Genomic DNA, 22,154 nt, shown 5'->3' with positions numbered 1-22,154 from the left:
AACTGCCAGACTCAAGATCTATTTCAAGGACAGAGTAAAGATTTGCTGAGATATTAATTATAGGGCAAAAGAGAAAGACAGGAGGCAAGAACAACTGGATCAGTAAATGAATAAGTGCACTGAACACATGCACAACACACACACACACACACACACACACACGTATATGTATAGAGTGATATATTACCAGACTGCTGAGGTCAGGAAATAAATGGAAGGGAAGCATTGTAGAACCAATCTAAGAAAAAGGATTCAAAATTATTCTCACAACTTCCATCCACTGACAGGGATGAAGGGTAATGAAAGGTCACTAGCATGAGAATGAAGGGAAGGTTGTTGGTTTTTTTTAACTTTAAAGATAGAGAGAGTTGAGTCTATCTAGTAGCTTGGACCAATGAAAAGGGAAATATAAATGGCTTAATAAAGATGTAGCCGAGTTTTTAAAAAGAATAACTTATATTCACAGGTGACTCTTCTATATACTATCCAAGTCACTATGATCTGACTGCCGCCTCCATTGAAACTACTGTCACAAAAGACACTAATGAGGGGCTGGGGATATAGCTCAGTCGGTAGAGTGCTTGCCTGGGTTTGATCTCTGGCACCGCAAAAAAAAAAAAAAAAAAAATATATATATATATATATATATATATATATATATATATATATATTTATATGCAGTGCAGAGAATTGAACCCAGTTGCTAGGCAAGCTCTCTGCCACTGAGCCACAACCCTAGCCCACCAATGATTTTTTATTTACCAAAACTAGTGGATACTTTTCAGTTCATATTGTATGTGACCTTTTTGCAGCACGGCTAATCTTCTGGAAGCTCTTGGTTTCTGTGACCTCACTCACTCTCTCCTACCCTTCCTCCTACTTCTCTGACTTTCCATCTCAAACCCCTAAAATGATGATTTCTCAGAGTCAGTTGTCAGCCCTCTCTATTTTCATTATTTCATTCGTTTATTCAAATACTGAATGCTTACCACTGTCAGGCAGTGTTAGGTGCTGGGAAGATAGTAATAAACAAAACCTACAAAAAATGCCTGCCTTCTCTCAGTCTGGGGTTTCCTTCTAAGTAATCTCACCTATTCTTGGGTACTTGTGACTTCCAAAGGGACATCTCCTGCACTAACTCCTCTTTTGAATTTCAGACACATGTAACCAGTACTCCATTGAGCCTCTTCACTTGTATGTTCTTAAACTGAATTCTTCTTTATACTGAAATTTGTCTCTTTCTGCATTTCTTGTTCTTCTTCTCTCTATTTTTTTTCTTTTTTTGCAATACTAGAGATTAAACCCAGACCCTTGTGCATGATTGAAGTACATCCTCAGGACTTTTTATTTTTACTTATAGTCAGGGTCTTACTAAGTTACCCAGGCTGACCTCAAACTTGTGATCCTCCTGGCTCAGCCTTCCTCAGCTGGGGTTACAGACATATGCCACCATGCCCAGCCTGTATTCCTTCTTCTAATTATGCCTCCGAATACCCACACTGGCTTATTTCTCTTCTGGATTACTGCAATAGTTCTCAGTCTTATGCATAGATATAATATTGAACTTCCTAAAATGCAAATCTATTAATTCCATTCTTAAAATACTTTACTATTCCTGGGCTGGGGAGATAGCTCAGTTGGTAGAGTGCTTGCCTTGTAAGCACTAAGGCCCTGGGTTCTATCCCCAGTACCCAAAAAGAAAAAAAAAAAAAAAAAAAAAACCTTTACTATTCCTTATCACCTTCAAGATTCTTTATAATTTGTTCTAACTCTCCCTCATCCCTTGTCTCCAAAACACATGTATTCCTTGTGTCCTTACCTTATCGAACCAATTTTATTGATTTCCTTGACTTCTCTTGTCTGATCCTACTTTGGTGCATGTTCCCTCTGTCTAAAATGTTTCTCTTTCCCCTTTTAATCTTAGTTGACTTCTAGACCCAGCTCAGTGCTATCCCTCCACTCAAGCATTCCTCAGTCTTTCTTGTGTGTGCCACCCTAGCATAAGATGCGCGCTTCTACCCAGGTCTGGTGGCACACACCTGTAATCCCAGAAGCTCAGGAAGCTGAGGCAGGAGGATCCTGAGTTCAAAGCCAGCCTTAACAATGTTTCAAGGCCTTAAGTAACTCAGTGAGACCTTGTCTCTAAATAAAATATATATATATATATAAAAAGGGCTGGGGATGTGGTTCTATCATTAGGTGCCCCTTGGTTCAACCCCTGGTACCACAAAAAGATGCCACCTTCTCTTGTTGATCTTTACATACTGTATTGCACTGGTATGGTTTGTACTTTAAAAAAATTTGTTATAACCTCTTCCAGTAGACTATGAGCCCCTTAAAGACAGGAAACATGTCTTTTAAAATTTCAGAAACATAAGCAATTAATCTGATGTTTAACAAGAACACAATAAATGTTTGTTAAACATGTAAGTAAATGAACAAATGAATATGGGGAACAGATATAAAGAGATCACTGAAGAGTAGGAAGGAAGAGAATCAAGTGTAAATGTAGGATAGTTTGGGAAGGAATTTACAAGTTGTGTTCCTCTGGGGTAGGAGGAAGGAGGGAAGTGACAGTAGGAGGAGGGATAATCAGAAGTAGATCAGTTCAAGGTGAAGGGGAGAAAATTAAAGGAGTTCACACTGATGGTTTATATTCTCTTTAACATAGTAGGTGCCTATTTTTTTAAAGACATTGCACACCAGTGAAGGTACATAACAACTTCTTTGAATCTCAAATTTCATAACTTTAAAATTCTTGATTGTTCTCCCTCCCTCCCCTGCCTCTCTCTCTCTCTCTCTCTCTCTCTGTCTCTCTCTCTCTCTCTGTCTCTCTCTCTCTCCTTCTTCTTCTTCTTCTTCTTCAGTACTGAGGACCAAACCCAGGACCTCAGACATACTCCACAAAAGCTCTACTACTGAGCCACATCCCCAGTCCCTTGGTTCTACTCTCTAGCCCAACCAAGTTGTGAGAACCAAGATCATACAGAATAGGGCTTCGAGGTTTTTAGATAAGTAGGAATGGAACTTTCGATCATCACTTAAAACTGAATTTAAATCTATGCAATTGAAAACTGCTCCATTCCAAAGCTCTGTCCATGTTATCATTCCTTTTAATTCTTTCTATGTATTGTCAATGCTGCAGGTCCTGGAACTGGATACATTTTTTCCTCCAAATTACTCTGAAAGAATTCACTAGACCCTAGCATTACCAAGTGATGTCTGGTTTTTTTATTATAGGGAGAAAAAGGATAAAAACTGAGGAATATCATCCCCCACTAAGATGTTTAGCTTTGTGTAAGTCATGCTTAAGTCTAACTGTATGATCTAAAATTGGTTTAAGATTCCTTTGAACCATCAGTGCCAACTTATCTTAGGCTAACAGGACTAGAGTTCGGTTGATCTAATTTAGAACAAATTTTTATCCATAGACGGGATGGAAAATCTAGGTGAGGATTAAGGTCATATCCAAGGTACAAGAGGAGGAGGAAGTCTGAGTTAATTATAACCTAGGTTCTGCAGTCTTAATTCCAGGAAGCTGTCCCTTAGCTAGATGGACAACTTGTTGATTGAGGGATATTCTTAGAGGAACTAGAAGCTACCAGTTTCTGAGTTCTGATATGAATTTCCACAAGTGAAGGTGTCAGTATTGAAAGACTAGAAATTCTAAAACTATGTCACATGAAAAAAAAAAAATTTGAGTAAGGGTTTAGTTATTTCCTTTCCAATAATCATGACTGGCCTGAAAGACTTCCCAAAGGTTATATTTTTCCTAGACTTTAGAAGATATTAATATTAGCTGGGCACAGTGGTGCATACTTATAATCCCAGCTACTCAGGTGACTGAGGCAGGAAGATCATGAGCCTGAGGCTAGCCTGGGCAACTTGGTGAGACTCTGTCTCAAAATAAAAATAAAGTCAGTGACACATGCCTGCAATCCCAGTGACCTTGGAGGCTGAGGCAGAAGGATCACAAGTTCAAGGTCAGAGTCAGCAACTTAGCGAGATCCTTTCTCAAAATAAAAAGGGCTTGAGGTGTAGCTCACTAGTAGAGCACTTGTCTAGCATGTGTAAGGCCCTGAGTTCAATCTCCAGGACCATTAATAATAACATTGTACAATGTATATGTGCATCTGAACATTATGTAGTACTTCATAAATACTATAATTTTTATGTTTTTGCATATTGGTTAAGAATAAATTTTATCAAAAAATACAGCAGGGAACAACTGTACAAAAATAAGATACATCTTTTGGAAGATAATAAAAAATACATATAGAGGCTGGAGTTGTAGCTCAGTGGTAGATCGTTTGCCTAGCACATGAGGCCCTGGGTTTGATCCTCAGCACCACATAAAGATAAAGAAATAAAATAAAGGTATTATGTCCATCTAAAACTACAAAAAATATTTTAAAAAAAGAAAACCTACAAACAAAACCATGAGAACTTGACCATCACTGCACAAAGCGAAGACTTCATACTCTAGTATAAAAATGTAAGACAAATTAAAAGCTAAATTTTTATTGTCTTTCACATGTGAAGTTATATTAGCTATCAAGTTTTAAAACCTAGAATTTGGGCTGGGGATGTAGCTCAGTAGTAAAGTGTTTGCCTAGCACATGCAAGAACCTGGATTCAATCCCTAGCACCTCCAAATAAATAAAAACAGTAAAAACGGAATTTATTTTGAAACATTATAAATAGAGACTAGTAAATTATCACTGACTAATTAGGCTTAAAGTGTGTGAATTAGGCATTAACTTCTTCTATTTTGTTTTATTCCTGTCTCTATTCAGAGTCCTATCAATATATAGCCAATCCTATTAAGACCCAGGAAGTCATGGTATCCAAGGCTCTGATACATACTACATGTTGTGAGTCATCATCTGCTCTCACTAAAGTTGAAATGGAGTGTTTTATACATGGTTTAGAGTTCAAATGTAAGTTTCCCAATAGAAACATAAAAGGAAACCATCCCCTTCCTCATTCCCGTCCCCCGGTACAATAACCAACTTCCATATCCCAGAGTAGGGAGGATGTGGTTAGAAGTAGGAAACCAGGAATCAAGTCCTACATTCCAACCCTCTACCCTTGTTTCATTCACCCCAGGCAAATGGTTCCACTTCATTTCATTTTGTACTGAAAACGAGGAGGGTAACATTTTGCTTCATATCTTTTTAGATGAGTGACTTCTTCTAACCTGCAAGATGCCTTGGCTGTACTTGAAGTGGAAAAATGAAGGAAACGTGCAACTATAGACAGTGTTTTAAATGGGGCGGGAGAGAATTTTGTTGCTGATTTGTATTCTTAGGCCTTTCTGCAAATAACTTTGAGAGATTTACTACTCAGACCTTAGAGGCAACTTCCCTCTGGGATGGTGGCTACTGGGTAGTGGGGTCAGATGGTGATGGCAGAGCAAACAAACTCAAGAGTCCCAAATCAAGGACCATTTGGCTTCAGTGTTTACCTTTAGTGCAGTAGGGGTGAAATTTGAATCTTAGGGTAAAGTGGAAATTACTTCCATTGTAAGTTGTGGTAGTAACTTGGGTATCATATAATATATCAGCATATTCAAGGTAGATGAAATCATAACAGGGTTCAAGATAAGCAACCATAAGTTAATGTTTATTTGCTCATCATTGATTTCATTTTTCTGTTAGTCCTGGGTTTACACAGATTTCTTTCCTTTGCTCTACTGAAGGTCGCTAATACTGGCACTCACTCTTCTACCATCACATTATCATTTACTACATCTGAGAACTATATTCATACGTTTTATTGAGTTCCCTACCCTCCTGAGACCCAAAAATGAGATGACAATGCACCAAAGTGAGGTGGAAATGCAGGTTGTCCTTAGGGGAAACAGTAGCTGTTTTAACAAATAGGTTATAATTCAAAACCACATAATAATGCTTTGGTTGTTTTTGGATTTGATGGCACTGGAATGCATTAAAATTTGGAGCCTCTGAAGGTAACCTTTTTAACTTCATGCAAGAAGTTCAAGGTGTAATTCTCATCAAAACCCATCTATAAGCCAGGGTTATGGTACACTCCTGTAATCTTAGTAATTCAGGAGGCTGAGGCAGGAGGACCATAAATTCAAGGTCAGCCTTAACAATTTAGTGAGATCTTGTCTCAAAGTGAACAATAAAAAAGACTGTGGATGTAGCTCAGTGGCAGACCACCTCTGGGTTCTAAAAAAGATGTATAGGTTGCATGTGTAAAATCCATGGGGAACAGTGTGCTAAGGCTATTTATAATGTACCTCTTTCACCTGTACTGAGGATATATATTTTAAAATGTAGACTTGCAAAGAAAAAGGGAGATGGTAAGTTCCTAAGGAGTTCTTGGCATTCTCAGGTTTCTGACTGTTCCATAGAACTTCTGCCATGGATTGCTGAGTCAGGTGCGGTGGTGCATCCTTGTTCTCCCAGCTACTTAGAAGGCTGAGGCAGGAGGATCTCAAGATAGAGGTCATCATGGGTAACTTAGAGAGATCCTGCCTCAAAATAAAATAAAAAGGACTGGGGATGTGGCTCAAAGGTAGAGCACCCTTAGATTCAATCCTCAGGACCATAATAAATAAATTAAAATTAAAATTAAAATTAAAAAAGAACTGCTGTCCACCTCCTGGTTCTTCCCTCCTAGCTGTAAAGCAAAGGCAGTTACCATGCTGGGGAGAGAAGGACAGCTCATCAGGGATCCAAATCTCTGTTTCAGAGAGAGATTCAGATGCAGGAGTGACTCAGCTGGCATCAACTCAGAGCAGTCTCAGCCTACAGGACTTCAGGAAGTGAGTCCCCCAGGCGTGCATCTCCCTCTGTGGCAAACTGCCACTAAACCCTGCTGTTTATCAGCCCAGTACCAAACACAGTAAGTAGTCTGCTGTTTTGTTGTTTGAAAATTTACTATATACAAGCCAGTTAATGTGATAGGCTAAGATTATGAAGGTGAATTAGATACAATACCTTTCTTAAGAGGCTTATAGATTAGCAAGGGAAATAAATGTAAATATAGCATTAGAGTTCAATGATGTGTTCTGTAAGGGGTATCAATGGGAGGGCAAAGGGAAGCAGTTTAGGAACATCAGAAAAGACTTCTCAAAAGAGGTGATTAGGGTTGAATGTGGAGCTGAAATGTGGCAGGTAAAGGAGCCAGGAACAAAGGCACAGGAAACGGCATTTAGAAAGGTAGAGATTCATTAATGGACAAGTTAATTTTATTCGTCACATTTGCATTGAGCGACTTCTGTGTACTGGGAACTAGGGATCCAAATCATCTAGTTCCAATAAGGTATACTACTTACTGTATTTGGTATGAGGTTGGTAAACAGCAGCATTTAGTGGCAGTTTACCAGAGGGAGATGCAGGCCTAGGGGACTCACTGCCTGAAGGCCTCCAGGCTGAGACTGCTCTGAGTTGATGCCAGCTGAGTCACTACCACATCTCTATATATATGGGTGCAAACAGTGGTAGGCGCATAGATGATGTGGTGGAAGTTCTCCAATTGCTTACATTTTCTTAGTTAAGTAGGAAGTAAGATTATCCGTTGATGGAATATTCATGGCCCAAAGAAATACAGTATGACTGGCAAGTAGTATGAAATGCTCTCTTAAAGTTCTGATTCTGATCATAAAGTGAGACTGGTCACCTTGATTGTTTTCTCCAGCTACACTCAACTTCATGGGTGCAAGTACAGAGCAGGTAGAGCTGATTTATGCCAAGGATGTGATTTTGACAAATGAGTATCATGGTGATTGAGAGGCAAGGAAGCCGAAGACATATTCAAGAGAATGATCATGATTGACTATGGACTACAAATAAGTTGGGTAAGGAGGGAAAAGATCAATGGGGTGGTTGAGGGAGACTGTTGGATCAATTAAGTGATGGTTGTGGCAAAACCGAATTAATGTAGTCAGGATATTGAAGGGAAAGAGTTAGCAACGGAATTGGTGGTCAGATTGAGAGAGCATACTTTTGGTACTACATGGGAATCAGTGATCAAGAAGGGTGAAAGACATAATTGTTGGAGTTTTTAAAAGAACTGAGAGGTCAGGCTGTAGAAAGGATCATTTATGTCAACAGTTCTCAAGTTTAAGTATGCATCAGAATTACACGGAAAGCCAATTAGAACATAGATTGCAAGATTCCACCCCAGGCTTTCTGGGGTAGAACTTGAAAATTCTCATTTCTAAGATTTCTAGTGATGCTGATGCTGCTGTGGTCCAGGGATCACGCTTTTGAAACTACTGACCTATGTGTATGTTGAAATTGCCAAGAATTAAGATAGAATTGGTATTATAGAGAGAAAACCAGGAGACAAAAAAGCGGGGGTGGGGGTGGGGCAGAACCTGGTGATTGGTAGAAAACTACAACAATCAGGACCAGTGGGTATCTAATCTAATTACATAATAATTGTTTGTTTTTTTACGGGGGCTGGTTAGAAATTGTGTAGCTGAACCAATGTTTGGTAACAAAATGAGATTAAGGCACCCAAAGGCAGTCTGTCAAGAGCCCTGCATGGCAATGTTTTATGCATGGGAACATTTGTCTGACGAGTAGGTCTTGTATACATTTCCTGCCAAGGTATTATCTCAGGTAGAACTCTTACTATACTCATCACAAGAGTGATCACAATCGTACCAGTTCATGTGCAGGGGGAAATTAAAACCACACTAATTAGGAAATAGTAAGAAGTTCCACAAAATTAAATATTTTCTTATAGAAGATGATATATATATTATCATATATATGTATATGACTATATACATATGACTATATAATATATGGCAATAAGGGAGGCTTCCATCATTACATACAACCATACAACATACAACTATAATACACCAATAAAAGAGGCTGAAAAAAAATAGGGAGGCTGACATCTAAAGGGACAGTTAATCTTCAACATCTAGGGGCTGGAGATGTGGCTCAGTGGTAGAGTTCTTGCTTAGTATGCATAAGGCCCTGGTTTCAATACCCAGTTCCACAAATGAAAAAACCCCACAAAACTTAACTAACTTGGTAGTAGAGTAAGAGGACTGAGAATATGAGAAAAATAATATTGGATGAACTGTGTAAATACAAAGTAGGGAGGTCTACAAAGTGGTCATGAGTAAAGAGCACAAACATCAGGGATCATTATCCGGGCCCCACTTGTGCATCCACCACTTGTTACTCACTGGGTTCTAGCCAAATCATTAATATTTCTTTTGTTCAGTTCCTGACTTGTTAAATGGGTATATATCATTTATGCCATGCACTTCAGAGGAAAGTTGATGGCTAAATGAGATAGTGCATGTGTCTTGAAAATATAAAGAGCTATACAATATGAAATATTGAAAAAGAAAAAAACAGTGGGCTAGAAATACAGGCCAAAAGAATTTGTTATCGAACTAGAACAATGAGGAGATATATAGAGCCAAAGATTAAATATGCAATGTGAACAGTTTCACATTAACTTTTGCCCTATCATCTCTTTTTGTGGTGTTGGTGTTCAGACCCATGGTCTCATTTGTGCTAGGCAAGCACTCTCACACTGAATTGTACCCCCCTAGTCTTACCTATTAAATCCTGAAATGATGAAAGACTCAACAAAAAGCCTTTGCTGTTTATTAACACTTATGTTGAATGTTATTTTTATACTTTCCTTAGGAATCATACTTCTAGATCATAGTGACTAATATTTGTAACTATAATCTTCCTTTGCTTCATGTGTACTACTATACTTACGTTACTTACTGAGAAAAACACAGGACCATATGCTCTTGATTTATTTTTTATTTTTATTTTTTTTTGAGATGAGGTCTTGCTGTTGCCCAGATTGGTCTCAAACTCATGGGCTTAAGTGATCTTCCTGCCTGTCTTTTGAGTAGCTGACACTACAGGTATGCACTGCCACACCTGACTCACCCCATGAATTTTCTTTCCTAGCTTGATAGGTGGAATTGAATTGCCTGCTCACACCGCACATTTTAATGGCTTTTTCTTCATTGTGCTTAAGTTAGTCATACACACACACACACACACACATCTATTTTTTGCAGTGCTGGGGATTGAACCAGGGGTCTCTGGCACACTAGCAAAGTACTCTACCACTAAACTACAGCCCCAGCTCTTTTATTGAGACAGGGTCTCACTAAGTTGCCCAGACTGTCTTTGAGCTTGTGGTCCTCAGTTTCAGTCTCCCAGGTAGCTGGGATTACAGGTGTGTGCTACCTGGCTGGCTGACTTAATACTTTTTGCAGAGGTTGTTCCAACTGCCTAGTATATCTCACTCCATTCTTCTTGGCTCTTCTCTCCTGGTTTACTTTAAATACACATCTCTTCTGACAACCTCCCTTGAACCTTCTTCTCAAGCCTGCGTTAGCCTCTTTCAAGCATATCCCCCACTTCCTCATAGCACCAGACTAAACTCTGAACAGTAACAGTCTTATTCATGTTTCTACCATTTAGATAGTGCCCAGAATTAGGAGATATACACTGAACATCTGAGTCATACTTAAGTTGCCAATGACAAACACTTGGCATCCACATTGAGTGAAAGATTGCTTAAACAGTTCTCCACTAGGAGATAAGTTATGTGGAACTGATGAAGGCAAAAAAGAAACAAGACTGGTGAAGTTGTCGCCACTTCAAGGAGCCCACTGCTATTTTAACCTCCTAAGAAAATTCTGTACATGCATTATTAGTCATAAGGGAGATTAGAGGTGCTCTGTAGGGCAAAGGAGGAGGAAGTAGCAGTGAAGTGAGTAGTAATGTTTACTTTGAGGACTTTCTGGTGTGACTGTGGTTTAAAAAAGTAACATTATATATCATGAATCAACTAGGCCTGTGTGTGTCTAAGGAGAGCTAGCTGATTTCATACCTTTGTTTTTCTGTTTAATACTTCTGCACTACCTGAAACAGAGAAACACACATCATCATGGTTGTACTTCTGCAATCTTTTGCTCTGCATATTTTAAGTTACGGAATACTTTTTAAAAGGTTAGTTTCAGTTTTGATCATCTGTGTTTACTGCAGATGCAGTTAAGTTGGGCATTATTTTCAGGAGAAATCTCTATGGAAACTTCCTTTTTAAAAAAAATGTTTTTTTAGTTGTAGATGGATCTTTATTTTACATGTGGTGCTGAGAATCAAACCCAGTACCTCTCACGTTAGGCAAGCGCTCTATCACTGAGCTATAACCCTTATTAGGGTAAAGAAGCAGTGTTCTAAATGTGGTGGGTAAATTTGGGATTGACAGGATAAAGGCTAACACTATTAAAGGATTAATACTATATTGTAAGCCATTCTACTTTCACAATAAATATGCAACAACCTTTTGGCTATCATTAGATGGCACTGCATGTTTTGCTATGGTGAAGATTAGGAATAGACTAGAAACATCAATGAGTCGACCAAGGACTTTAAATTTCCCAGGCAAACACAATGATCAGTTATCTCCTATATCCCCAATAAAATGTTTCAAGACAGGGCTGGCAATATAGCTCAGTTGGTAGAGTGCTTACCTCACATGCACAAGGCCCTGGGTCCCAATCCCCAGAACCACACACAAACACAAAGGGCTCAAGACAGATTGACACTAATCACTTGCATTTATTTCAAGACACAATATACTAATTTAGACCCATGGATGATATTGTCATAAACTTGTGTAATTATCTGTGGGGGTCTCTATTTTTGCAAAAATAAGCTCTAAAAATCATAAAACCAGAAAGATTAATAATACATGTGAAAATTATACTTAAAAATATAGGTTACCACTCTGTATTACTTTTAAAGATGTTATGAACATTCATATTTAGAACACCATCACTGTTATTCTCTCTTGGGAAAGCAAATATTTTAGTAGACAAGTATTCCAACATTTACAGACACAACTGTTGTCAAAAGGGTCACTGATTATATAGCACAAACAATCCAAATTTTCTTTGTTAACATGTTTTCTTTTAAGACAGGATCTTATCATGTTACCCACGTGGGCGCTTCAAATTCCTGAGTTCAAGCAATCTTGCCTCACTCGAGTTGCTGGGACTGTAGGTGTGGCACCAACCCCAGCTTTTACCAATATGATTTAACTACATTACTCTGGCACTTGGTATTACTATTTCTCCTACTGTAGTGTTCCACTTTTCTCAAGACTTTTCCCCTTAAGTTTTCTGGAAATAAAGTTTAAATATCATTTTTTTTTTTCCTGTTGATATTGGGGGTGTAATCTAGGGATGCTTTACCACTGACCTACATCCCTAGTCCTTTTTAATTTTAATTTTGAGACAGGGTCTCACTAAGTTGCTTAGGGCCTTGCTAAGTTACTGAAGCTGGTCTTATACTTGTGATCCTCCTGCCTCAGCCTCCCAAATTGCTGGGAGTAGGTGTGTGCCACCACTTCCAGCTTTAAATATATTTTATATTTATATTTTAATTTATCAATTAATATGTAATCCTCATATATTCATGTACTAGGTTGGTATATTCACATATCTTTTCCAGTTTCAGCATAAATAGACATGTATTTAGAACTATATTAATATATCACCCAAACAACGAAACTGAATATCAAGAGAAACTGCTGGGTGCCAGTGGTGCAGACCTCTAATCCCAGTCACTCAGGAGGTTGAGGCAGGAGGATTACAAATTCACGGTCAGTTTCAGCAATTCAGCAAGACCCTGTTTCAAAAATATAAAAAAAGATTGGGGATGTAGCTCAGTGGTAGGGTGCCTCCCGGGTTCAAAGACCCCCTACCCTTCCCCTCCAAAAAAAGCCCCAAACAACCCCCCCCCAAAAAAAACAAAACCGTGACTTTTATATAGTATTTGACAGAGAAAATACTGATATCTGACACATCTTATTTTATTCAGATAGCAATCTGATCATATATGGTCCAAGAAAACTCAAACAATAAATCAAATATAATCAGATGTTAAAGATTGGTCTTCAAACGTTATAGCCAACGATGCCACGCTTGCCTATGATCTCTCCGATATAAAACCACATCCACACTTCAGTGGCCACCAAACCATTCAGCACAGCTTCCTGGAAAAAAAAAAATAACATTTTAAGGCACCCTTTTTTCTGTATATATTTAAAACTATTATTTTCCAGGATTAAGTGACAGAGAACATAAGGGCACTATTCAAACTAGAGGGCAATTTTAGTCAAAGCTGAGAATTTACTAATGTTAACTTTGCTTAACTGCTGAGAACACTTGAACTTTCAATTTTGTAAGTTAAGTAGTACAGAGCTTATAAATTCTTTCAAAGCATTCTTTAAAGACCTGAACTGACTTAACCCTTTCATTATTAGTTTATGAGACACTTTATGGGCCCTAAAATGACCCACATCCTGGAAATAGCTGACACATTTAGACAGGGTATTGATATGAGAGAATGGTTAGAAGAAAGCCAAATCTCTGAAAAGACATTTCTGTCTGGCTAAAGATAATCTGCTCGAAGATGGACTGTTTTTCCATTATATTTCCTTTTTATTCACATATTATTTGGTGTAACCCTTTCCAAACAGTCAGTACTTTCACAAATCAACATTTTATTGCCCTGAAGAAAAAAAATTATATGGTTCCAGAAAGCAATATCTCACACAAGCACAAATATGGACCTTGAAAGTGGTTGAGAAAAATAACTTTACAAAAATTGAGCCTTTTCCTTCTAGCGCTCTGGAAGTGAATTTTCCACTACAAAATTAGACCAGAGGTTTTTAGAATTCTTCTGATAAATAACCGTATTTCCCAGGATATAGGTTCTCAAGTCAATAGCTATTATTGAGGCTTTTTATATCCTGTGCTCATTTCACTTGTGAATGGCAAATTTAAGTGAACATAAAATTTAAGTTCTAGGCAGGGAAGGAGTAAGGGAAGAATGGAGGAACGTTGGATCATGTGGAGGGAACTGAGGGGTGGGGAGGGGACAGAGGGACGGAAAGATAATGGAATGAGAAAAACATTATTACCCTATGTACATGTATGATTACACAAATGGTGTGACTCTACATTGTGTACAACCAGAGAAATGAAAAGTTGTACCCTATTTTGTGTACAATGAATCAAAAACCAAACCAAACCAAAACAAAAACTATTTCCTGGAGGGGGGGTTTCAGTTCTAGTTTTTATGGTCTTTAACGTTCATGTAACATGATAACCCAGATTTTAGCATCCCCCCCCCACCTTTGTTTAAGTGTTAGCTTCCTAATACGGTTCAAGAGGTATTTTGGTTGAATGACTAAAGATGAATAAAAAAGTATAAATCAGCAAAGTAAGCAATCATTTTAGTATAGTAGCCAAAATTGGAAAGTTCTCCAGTTTTAAACGACACTTACTTTTCTGCTATAGTATAAGACTACTAGGAAACTAAGAAATAAAATAGCCAAATTATTTCTATATAGATAACAAAATTAGAAAAGTAAATATCTTCCAATGGGTGCGGTAGCGCACACCTGTTATCCCAGTGGCTTGGGAAGCTGAGGCAGGAGGATCTAGAGTTCAAAGCCAGCCTCAGCAACATCGAGGCACTAAGCAACTTAGTGAGACCCTGTCTCTAAATAAAATACAAAACAGGGCTGGGGACATGGCTCAGTGGTTGAGTGTCCCTCCTTGAGTTCAATCCTTGGTACCCCCCCCCCCAAAGTAAATATCTTCTTTGGCAGACAAAAAGAGATTATCTCTTATTATGTTGGATTCAGTCTCACTGAAAACACATATATTAATCAAAACAATCAGAAAAATCCCAAGGGAAGACATTTTCTGTTATGTACATACATTTTCACTTAGCCCATAGTTACCTTAACTGTGAGCTGTTTGAAGCTACCAGTTTGAGCACTATTGATTATTTTCTTCAGGCTCTGAATAGCTGTAGGGATCTCAGCAGGGGTTGGAGGAACGAGCTCAACCTTGGCATAATGCCAAAATGTGGCCAATCGAGGCTTCGAGTAAGTCACAGCAGCTGGAAAACAAAACAAAACAAAACAAAAAAACCAGGATGAACTCACTAGAGACTGAAAGAAGCAGATGTGTGGGTTGGACACAAAAATTTATTCATGCATCACATTCATTCACTGCTTGTACCAAATGTGCACCCGGTGTGAAAAGTCAAAGCTGCTCCCTGGTAACAAGAGGCTTTTAAAGATGCAGAACACCTGTGTCACAGGGAAGTTCAATCAGGCAGGAAACTATAAGCACATTCAATTATGCTGGGATTTCACTAGTGGCCAGCTAGTATGCTACTTCACTTATGAATGGCAAATCTAATTAACTGTAAAGGTACCAGTGTTTGGATTCAAACAGAAGAAAACAGCAGAAATTTATTCATATTTTATTGGTTAGAGAGATTAGAAAGTCAAGGGAAGAGGTCCAGAAGGGGAGGGAAGGAGCTACACAGAACAGCACCCTTAAGAACAAGATTAAAATTTATCATAATATTGGCTACAAATCCAGACAGAATTATACCAATTAGTATCCATTTTGGTATCCTCATCAATATGTGCTGGATTAGATCTTTCTTTAACAAAGGCACAGCTGCTCCCTTTCAAAAACACCACAAATATTAAAAGTAAAACCTACATGTATTGTTAAGAGCAGCCCTAACTAGACTGTTACTAAACTCAAATTCCTCAAGGCATCAATATTCAAAGAGAGAATTTTTTTTTTTTTAATTTGGTGCTAGGGATTAAACCTAAGGGCACTTTACCACTGAGCTATATCCCGAGTTCTTTTAATTTTTTATTATGAGGCAAGGTCTAGGTTACTCAGAGCCTCAATAAGTTGATGAGGCTGGCTTTGAACTGGTAGTCTTCCTGCCTCAGTCTCCTGGGTCATTGGGATTACAGGAGTGCACCACCATGCCTGGCAAGAAAAGAGAACTTTAATAACCAGGGTAGATGTTGAGACTAGGGACTCAAGCAAGGGGTGGGGGTGGAGGAATCAAGCCAAATGTGGGTGATGCATGCCTATGATTCCAGCAACTTGAGAGGCTGAAGTAGGAGGATAACAAGTTCGAGACCAGCCTCAGAAATTTAGTGAGACCTCAGCAATTTAGCCAAATCCTGTCTCAAAATAAAAAATAAGAAGGGCCTAGGATACAGATCAGTGGTAAAGCACCCCTGGGTTCCTGTATAAATAAAATAAAATCATAAGAGGAATACAAAAATAATAAGAGGTTGGGGGGTGTAGCTCGAAGAGTGCTTGCTTAACATGCATGAAGCCCTGGGTTTGAGCCCCAGTGCAAAAAAAAAAAAAAAAAAAAAAGACACAAATCCAAGGATATTCATAAAATGTCTAGTATTTAAAGATGGGTTATCCAAGGTCTTTGGTGCTTTTTCTATTAAATGCCTGTATTCACTATTTCACTATTTTCACTATGGGTATTTCACTATTCTTAGAATCACTATCTCCCTGCCGAATGAAGTGATGCTTGCCTCACACGCCTGAAATGCCAATAGTTCAGGACGCTGAGGTCCTAAGCAACTCTGTTTCAAAATAAAATATAAAAAGGGCTAGAGACGTGGGTCAGTGGTTAAGCACCTCTGGGTTCAATCCCTGGTACCAAAGTGGGGAAACAACAAAAAGAATCACTATCTTCCTTATCCTGTGTTTGGAGCCATGCAGTAACACTAGGTAGACACAAAGCACTACAAGACTGTTCTAAAGAGAACTGCCAGTATCTGCAAAATGGAACAATCAAAAAGTACAATGTCTTATGGAACAGTCAACCAACTTTTAAAAATTACCTTCAACGCAGATATTTTGTCCTTTAAAAACAAACAAAAACCCACACACAAACCCAAATAACTGGGGTCTGGGGATGTAGCTCAGAGGTAGAGCCCTTTGTTTAGCATATATGAGTCCCTGGGTTTGATCCCAGCACTGCTAACTGTACATAAACTACTACCTGAGTTGGTAAATGTTTCTTAGGAGCACAATAAGCTTGAAACTACATGTATATAAGGGAACAAAACAAATACATGAATGGTGATGGTGGATAGTTCAAACCAGATTTCTCACTGAAGGAAAGGGAATTTAGAGATGAGCAAAAAAAAGAAATAAGAATAGCCGGGGGTGGTGATGTACGCCTGTAGTTCCAGTGACTCTGAAGGCTGAGATAGGATGGTTGCTTGAACCCTGGAGTTCAGAGCAAGTCTAGGCAAAAAGTGAGACCCCCATCTTATATAAGAAAACAAAAAGTAAAAAACACAATAAAGTTGAGAGGTTATTTAGGGCTGGTGGCACACAGGGTAGAGCATCAAGTGCTTAGTGTGTATAAGGTCCTGGGTTCAAGCCCCAGCATAAAACAAACAAAAACAAACAGTGCTACTGGATTAAGAGTTAGAAAAATCCACATGAACTCATGTTCATTTTAATATCCATGTTCAGGTGGATACAGAAACAGTTGTGTGTATACATGGGGTTAGTATGTACCCCGCCCCATGGATTTGTATCTGTATCCCTGTCAACTGACAGGACCTAGAAGCACTGAGAGTCTAGTAGCAAGGAACAAACCAAGCACTTAGATCTGTTTCTAAATTCCATTATCCAAGAAAATAAACTAGGGTTCCTTGGAGAAATGGCCAGTACTAGGGTTGAGCAGAACAACAAAACAAAACTCAAGATGAGTCTGAAACACCAGATAAATCCGGACTGAGGGATATTCTTCAGGATAGAGATAGACACCCCAACATGGTCAAGGTCATGAAAGATGAGGAAAGACCGGAAACTTCAGAAAGTAAGGGGGCGTGTCAAAGGGACACAAGTGCCAACTGAAAACAGTTCCCAATGGCCAGGGCAGGAACAATTTGAGCAAAAACAAACACAACAACAACAACAAAAAAGAATATTGGATAGACAATGTATGAAATAAATGTAAATGTGTCAATACAATAAGTGATTGAATAAATAAGTCGAGAAGAGACAAATCTTTCTTACAGAAGAATTCCATTTAATATTTGCAGATATTCCCTCCTACAGAAGATGGACCACCCACCACCCTGGTTTCTGACTGAAAACCCTTCTGCTTCTAAAGACCAGGTAGGAGTGCCAGGCATGCCGTGGCACATGCTTGTAATTCTAGCTACTCAGGAGGCTGAAGCAGGACCTGAGTCACAAGTTCAAGGCCAGCCTGGACAACTTAGTGACACCCTTTTCAAATTAAAAATAAAAGGGGCTGGGGAGATAGCTCAGTTGGTAGAGTGCTTGCCTGGCAAGCACAAGACCCTGGGTTCAATCCCCAGTACCTCAAAATAAAATAAAATAAAATAAAATAAAATAAAATAAAAGGGGCTGGGGATGCAGCTCTGGGAAGACCAACCCTGGGCTCAATTCCCAGTACTGAAAAATAAGCAAAAAACCACTACCACAACAACAAAACCCAAAGATATGGAAAGGGAAAATAATAACCCTACAGAGGAGGAACATATAAAACTCTACCTTAATCAAGCAATGAAAGCTCTTATCAGCAATACCATATGGATACACCTCCTTATATATTACTAGGGCATCTCATCTCTATGGTATTCTTTCTCAAAATCCATAGTCCCAGACTAATCACAAGAGAAACACCAGATAAATCCAGATTGATTGAATAATATTCTTCAGGATACAGAGATAGTTACCTCAAGATAGTCAAGGTCATGGAAGACAAGAGAAGACCGGAAACTTCAAAAATCAGAGGAGACTAGGGAGACGTAACAACTAAATGTGATGTGATAACCTGAATTGGATCCTGGCATTACATTTAACATTCATATTTAACACACAGGCCTATGCTAAATAAAGCAAAAATATATTTTCATTTCAACATCTGGAGCCCAGTGAATTCCTCCTTTCTGAGTACTTTTGGAAGAATAAAAAGTTATTATTAAATTTTTCAAGATAATAGTGGAAAGGGATTTTCCTATTTTATGTGTGTGTATAATTTTTTTTTTTTTAAACACACACACACATTTTCCCTTTTCTTTGGTGGTACTGGGGATTGAACCCAGGGCACTCTACCACTGAGCTCCAGGGTCTTGGTAAGTTGCCAAAGTTGACCTCAAAGTTGTGATTCTTCATCCTCATCCTCTAGAGTTGCTGGGATTACAGGTATGCACACCATACTGGACACGAATTAAATATTTTGTAGCAAAAATTTATTTTGGTAATACTTTTCCTTTTGTATTTTATCATTAAAACTAGTTTATTCCCAAACATGTACCACCTAAGAGATGTGGAAGTCACCAAGAAAAAAAATTCATTTGAAATTATTAAAAATTGTGCCTCAAATTATCTACGAAGTTCAAAGATTGAAGCCTTTCCCCCCCTTTATATTTATACAAAAGTGCAGAGCTTTTTAAACAGATAACTCAAGGATCTCATTAAAGAAAACACTGCAAATAAATTGGGAAAATGTGTAACGAGTTTCACTAACAGACTGTGGGGTTCACAAACAGACCACAGGAAGAGGGAATCAAGTACACTATCTGGCACTGTAAGAGTTTCATTAACTGTTTGGTAATGCAGTGAAGAGAGAATGAATAAGAAACTCAAACAGCATAATAGGCTTAAAAATATCACAAGTGTTTTTCGAAATTCTGCTTTTCAGTCACATTTCATCACCAAATTTGAATGAAAACTATTTAGCAATCTGACCTTCAACCACTTACTACAATATACCACAACTGGTGAAGAAACGTCAATTTAACTCATCTCACTTTAGGAATAAAAATGAGTAATTTACAGAAAAGAGCTGAATGTTTACTGACAGAACGGACTATTACTCAGGGTTGTGAATATTCGGGATTGTTCTGAAATACAGGGGGCTACCAGTGAGGCTCTTGGAACTGAAAAGATGTCCATGAATGTTGTTATAATAACAAAGATTGCACTGTTTATATGAAAATCTTTTTACGTTTATCGGGAGGCGGATACTCCTCCGTAAAGTCTAATTCCGCCTAAAATTTCTCTCGAGTTAAAGCGGAAGTATTTAAAACACTGGCCAGGCCAGAAAGCAAAGGTACCGTTCAAAAGCTCATCCATGCTTAAACATTGCTATTGACTTTTCAATACTCTCCACTGAGAACCAAACCACCCGACGAGGTCTAATGTCTATATTTCTACACGTTTCTGCTCCTCCTTTTCCCACTCTAGTAGAGCCATCCCCTCTGCATTCCTGTTCTGGGGGACATAAAGGGGCGTAATGGCGATAGCAGGGGGGGACTCCAGGCTTCCTTCATACTATTCCTCTTCACTGTCGTAGTTAGAATTCAGCACCTTCTAAGTGGTAAAAAGTAACCAAGCTGCAGAGCAGGCGAGATGCGGGTTAGAGGGTCACAATCCTTTCACCCGCTTCCTGCACCGCCTGGCCGTCCCGCCCCGGTTCCTGCAGGTCCCTCGGGTCACCACAGCCCGCTTCCTCCCCTGGGGACCTCGCGAGCCTCCCCGTGGCCCGTGTACCCGCCCCGGCAGCCTTACACCGCGCTCACCATTCACCAGCCCCGGGGCCTTCTCTGCGAGGTTACGCACGAACTGGGCCATGGTTCTAGGGTAGAAGGTCCGTCGCCCCGAAAGGCCGGCTGAATGTCACCCCCCGGAAGGACCCACTGCAGGACCCCGTGCCACTTCCAATGTCAGGCCGCCCCTTTCCGCGCCGGTCCAAGATACTTAGGTGTTCTACAGCCTTTGCGGAATTTAGTCAGTCAATTTATTTTTTTCAGCCTAGTACACGGAAGTGGATATGAAAAGACGAGACTGGAGGACAACTGGGAAGTAAAGGGAATTTTCAGATAAATAGGCATTTCTTGGGGCAGCCACTAACGGAGGCCCGGAAGGCCGGCGAGGTGAGGAAGTGCGCATGCGCCCGTGCCTTTTTTTTTTTTTTTTTTTTTTGGCGCGGACCCGCACATTTTAGCTTTGGGTGCTTTGGCAGCTTTTCTGAGGATGTGGGAAGTCGGGGCTGGAAGGCATCGTTAATATGCTCCTAGATCTACAATGTCGTTTAGAGGCAGAGTCCAAGGCCAAACGTGCAAAAGTTAGGGGCCGAGCACACTACAAACCCGTCTCTGGACTCAGCCTTTCTTTAATGGGTGTTTTCTAATCTCATTGTCCCGCGTCTTGTATCTATATTGGAATCCGATTTCCCTAATTCTTTAACCAGCCACAAGGAGCAGTGCAGATAGGAGGGACAAAATCACGTTTATTGAGGGCCTCATGTATGGCAAGCATTTTTGAAATTTAACGAAAGCGTGGATGTGTTATGTATTGTCTTCATCGAGAATGCGATCGATAAATATTTAGGAAGTGCAGAGTCCGGATCTGAAGAGGTGGCAGTGTAAACGCAAAGAGGGGGAACATCAGTGTCAGATAGGCATGGTGCAGACCTAGAGATCCTTGAGTTAATGTATAACAACATCTGGGTAATACAGAGGGATGGTTGAAACATAATAGTTGAGTCCGATTGTAAGAAAAGGTGTATGTAGGCCTGAGGCCTGTGGTAAAGCGCTTGCCTAGCACGTGTGAGGCACTGGGTTCGATCCTCAGCACCACATATAAATAAGTAAAATAAAGCTCCATCGACAAAAAAAAAGTTAAAGATATAAGAATGTTATATTTGATGAGATGAACAGAACTATGAGTGATGTATCCAGGGGAAGCCTCAGCAAAAGTAAAACTGACCAATGAAATGGTTAGAGATACAAAGAAAAGGCTAACTTAGCATTGTGATAAATCTTTGACATTAAGTAGCCGTTTCAAAAACAGAATAGAAGCCAGTGAATGAGCAAAGAAATATGGCTATAAAGGAATACAAGTCAGAATATCAAAGTGGAACGGGGAACTCAAGGAAGAAAATGGAACATAGAGTAGGGGAATTGACAAGAGCCCTGAGGCAGGAAAGGAGGTGGATTAGCCTGGGAACAGTGGGACTTTTCCTACAGATGGGGTGACTGGAGAAAAGTGTGAAAGTGGAGACTCTGAAGTCTTATGTCCCCAGGGAAATAGAAAGCAACGTCATCTGGTAATGGGTAGGGTGAGAGAATTTGAGGAAAGAGGTTTAAAGACACAGGTTTGTCAGGAAATGCTAGAGACCACAAGTTTGTGGTTACATCACTCTAAAAAGATTGGGTTGGTTTTCATCCAACAGTGGTCTGTTTCTTGGATATTGGGAAGAAGGGAATGG

General features: G+C 39.3%; 1 protein-coding gene across 1 annotated transcript; it reads right to left on the bottom strand.

The window, feature by feature from the left end:
- Nucleotides 1-12,836: 12,836 nt before the first annotated feature.
- On the bottom strand, nucleotides 12,837-20,615 carry Atp5mg (ATP synthase membrane subunit g). Its single transcript, XM_047516911.1, has 3 exons — nucleotides 20,464-20,615; nucleotides 14,794-14,954; nucleotides 12,837-13,035 (listed from the first exon to the last, which is right to left on the bottom strand). The coding sequence occupies exons 1-3, from the start codon at nucleotides 20,513-20,515 to the stop codon at nucleotides 12,937-12,939; spliced, it is 312 nt and encodes a 103-aa protein (XP_047372867.1). The 5' UTR covers nucleotides 20,516-20,615; the 3' UTR covers nucleotides 12,837-12,936.
- Nucleotides 20,616-22,154: the final 1,539 nt, after the last annotated feature.

This window comes from Sciurus carolinensis, chromosome 11, assembly GCF_902686445.1.
Source record: "Sciurus carolinensis chromosome 11, mSciCar1.2, whole genome shotgun sequence".
NCBI lineage: Eukaryota > Metazoa > Chordata > Mammalia > Rodentia > Sciuridae > Sciurus > Sciurus carolinensis.
This window is presented reverse-complemented; position numbering and strand designations above follow the sequence as displayed.

Bases quoted from the DNA above. Each gene is read 5' to 3' on its own strand.
- Atp5mg (XM_047516911.1), bottom strand. From the start codon at position 20,515: ATGGCCCAGTTCGTGCGTAACCTCGCAGAGAAGGCCCCGGGGCTGGTG. The intron at 14,955-20,463 runs GTGAGCGCGGTG...TTTGTTTTCCAG, and splicing joins GGCCCCGGGGCTGGTGAATG to CTGCTGTGACTTACTCGAAG. The intron at 13,036-14,793 runs GTAACTATGGGC...TTTTTTTTCCAG, and splicing joins TCAAACAGCTCACAGTTAAG to GAAGCTGTGCTGAATGGTTT.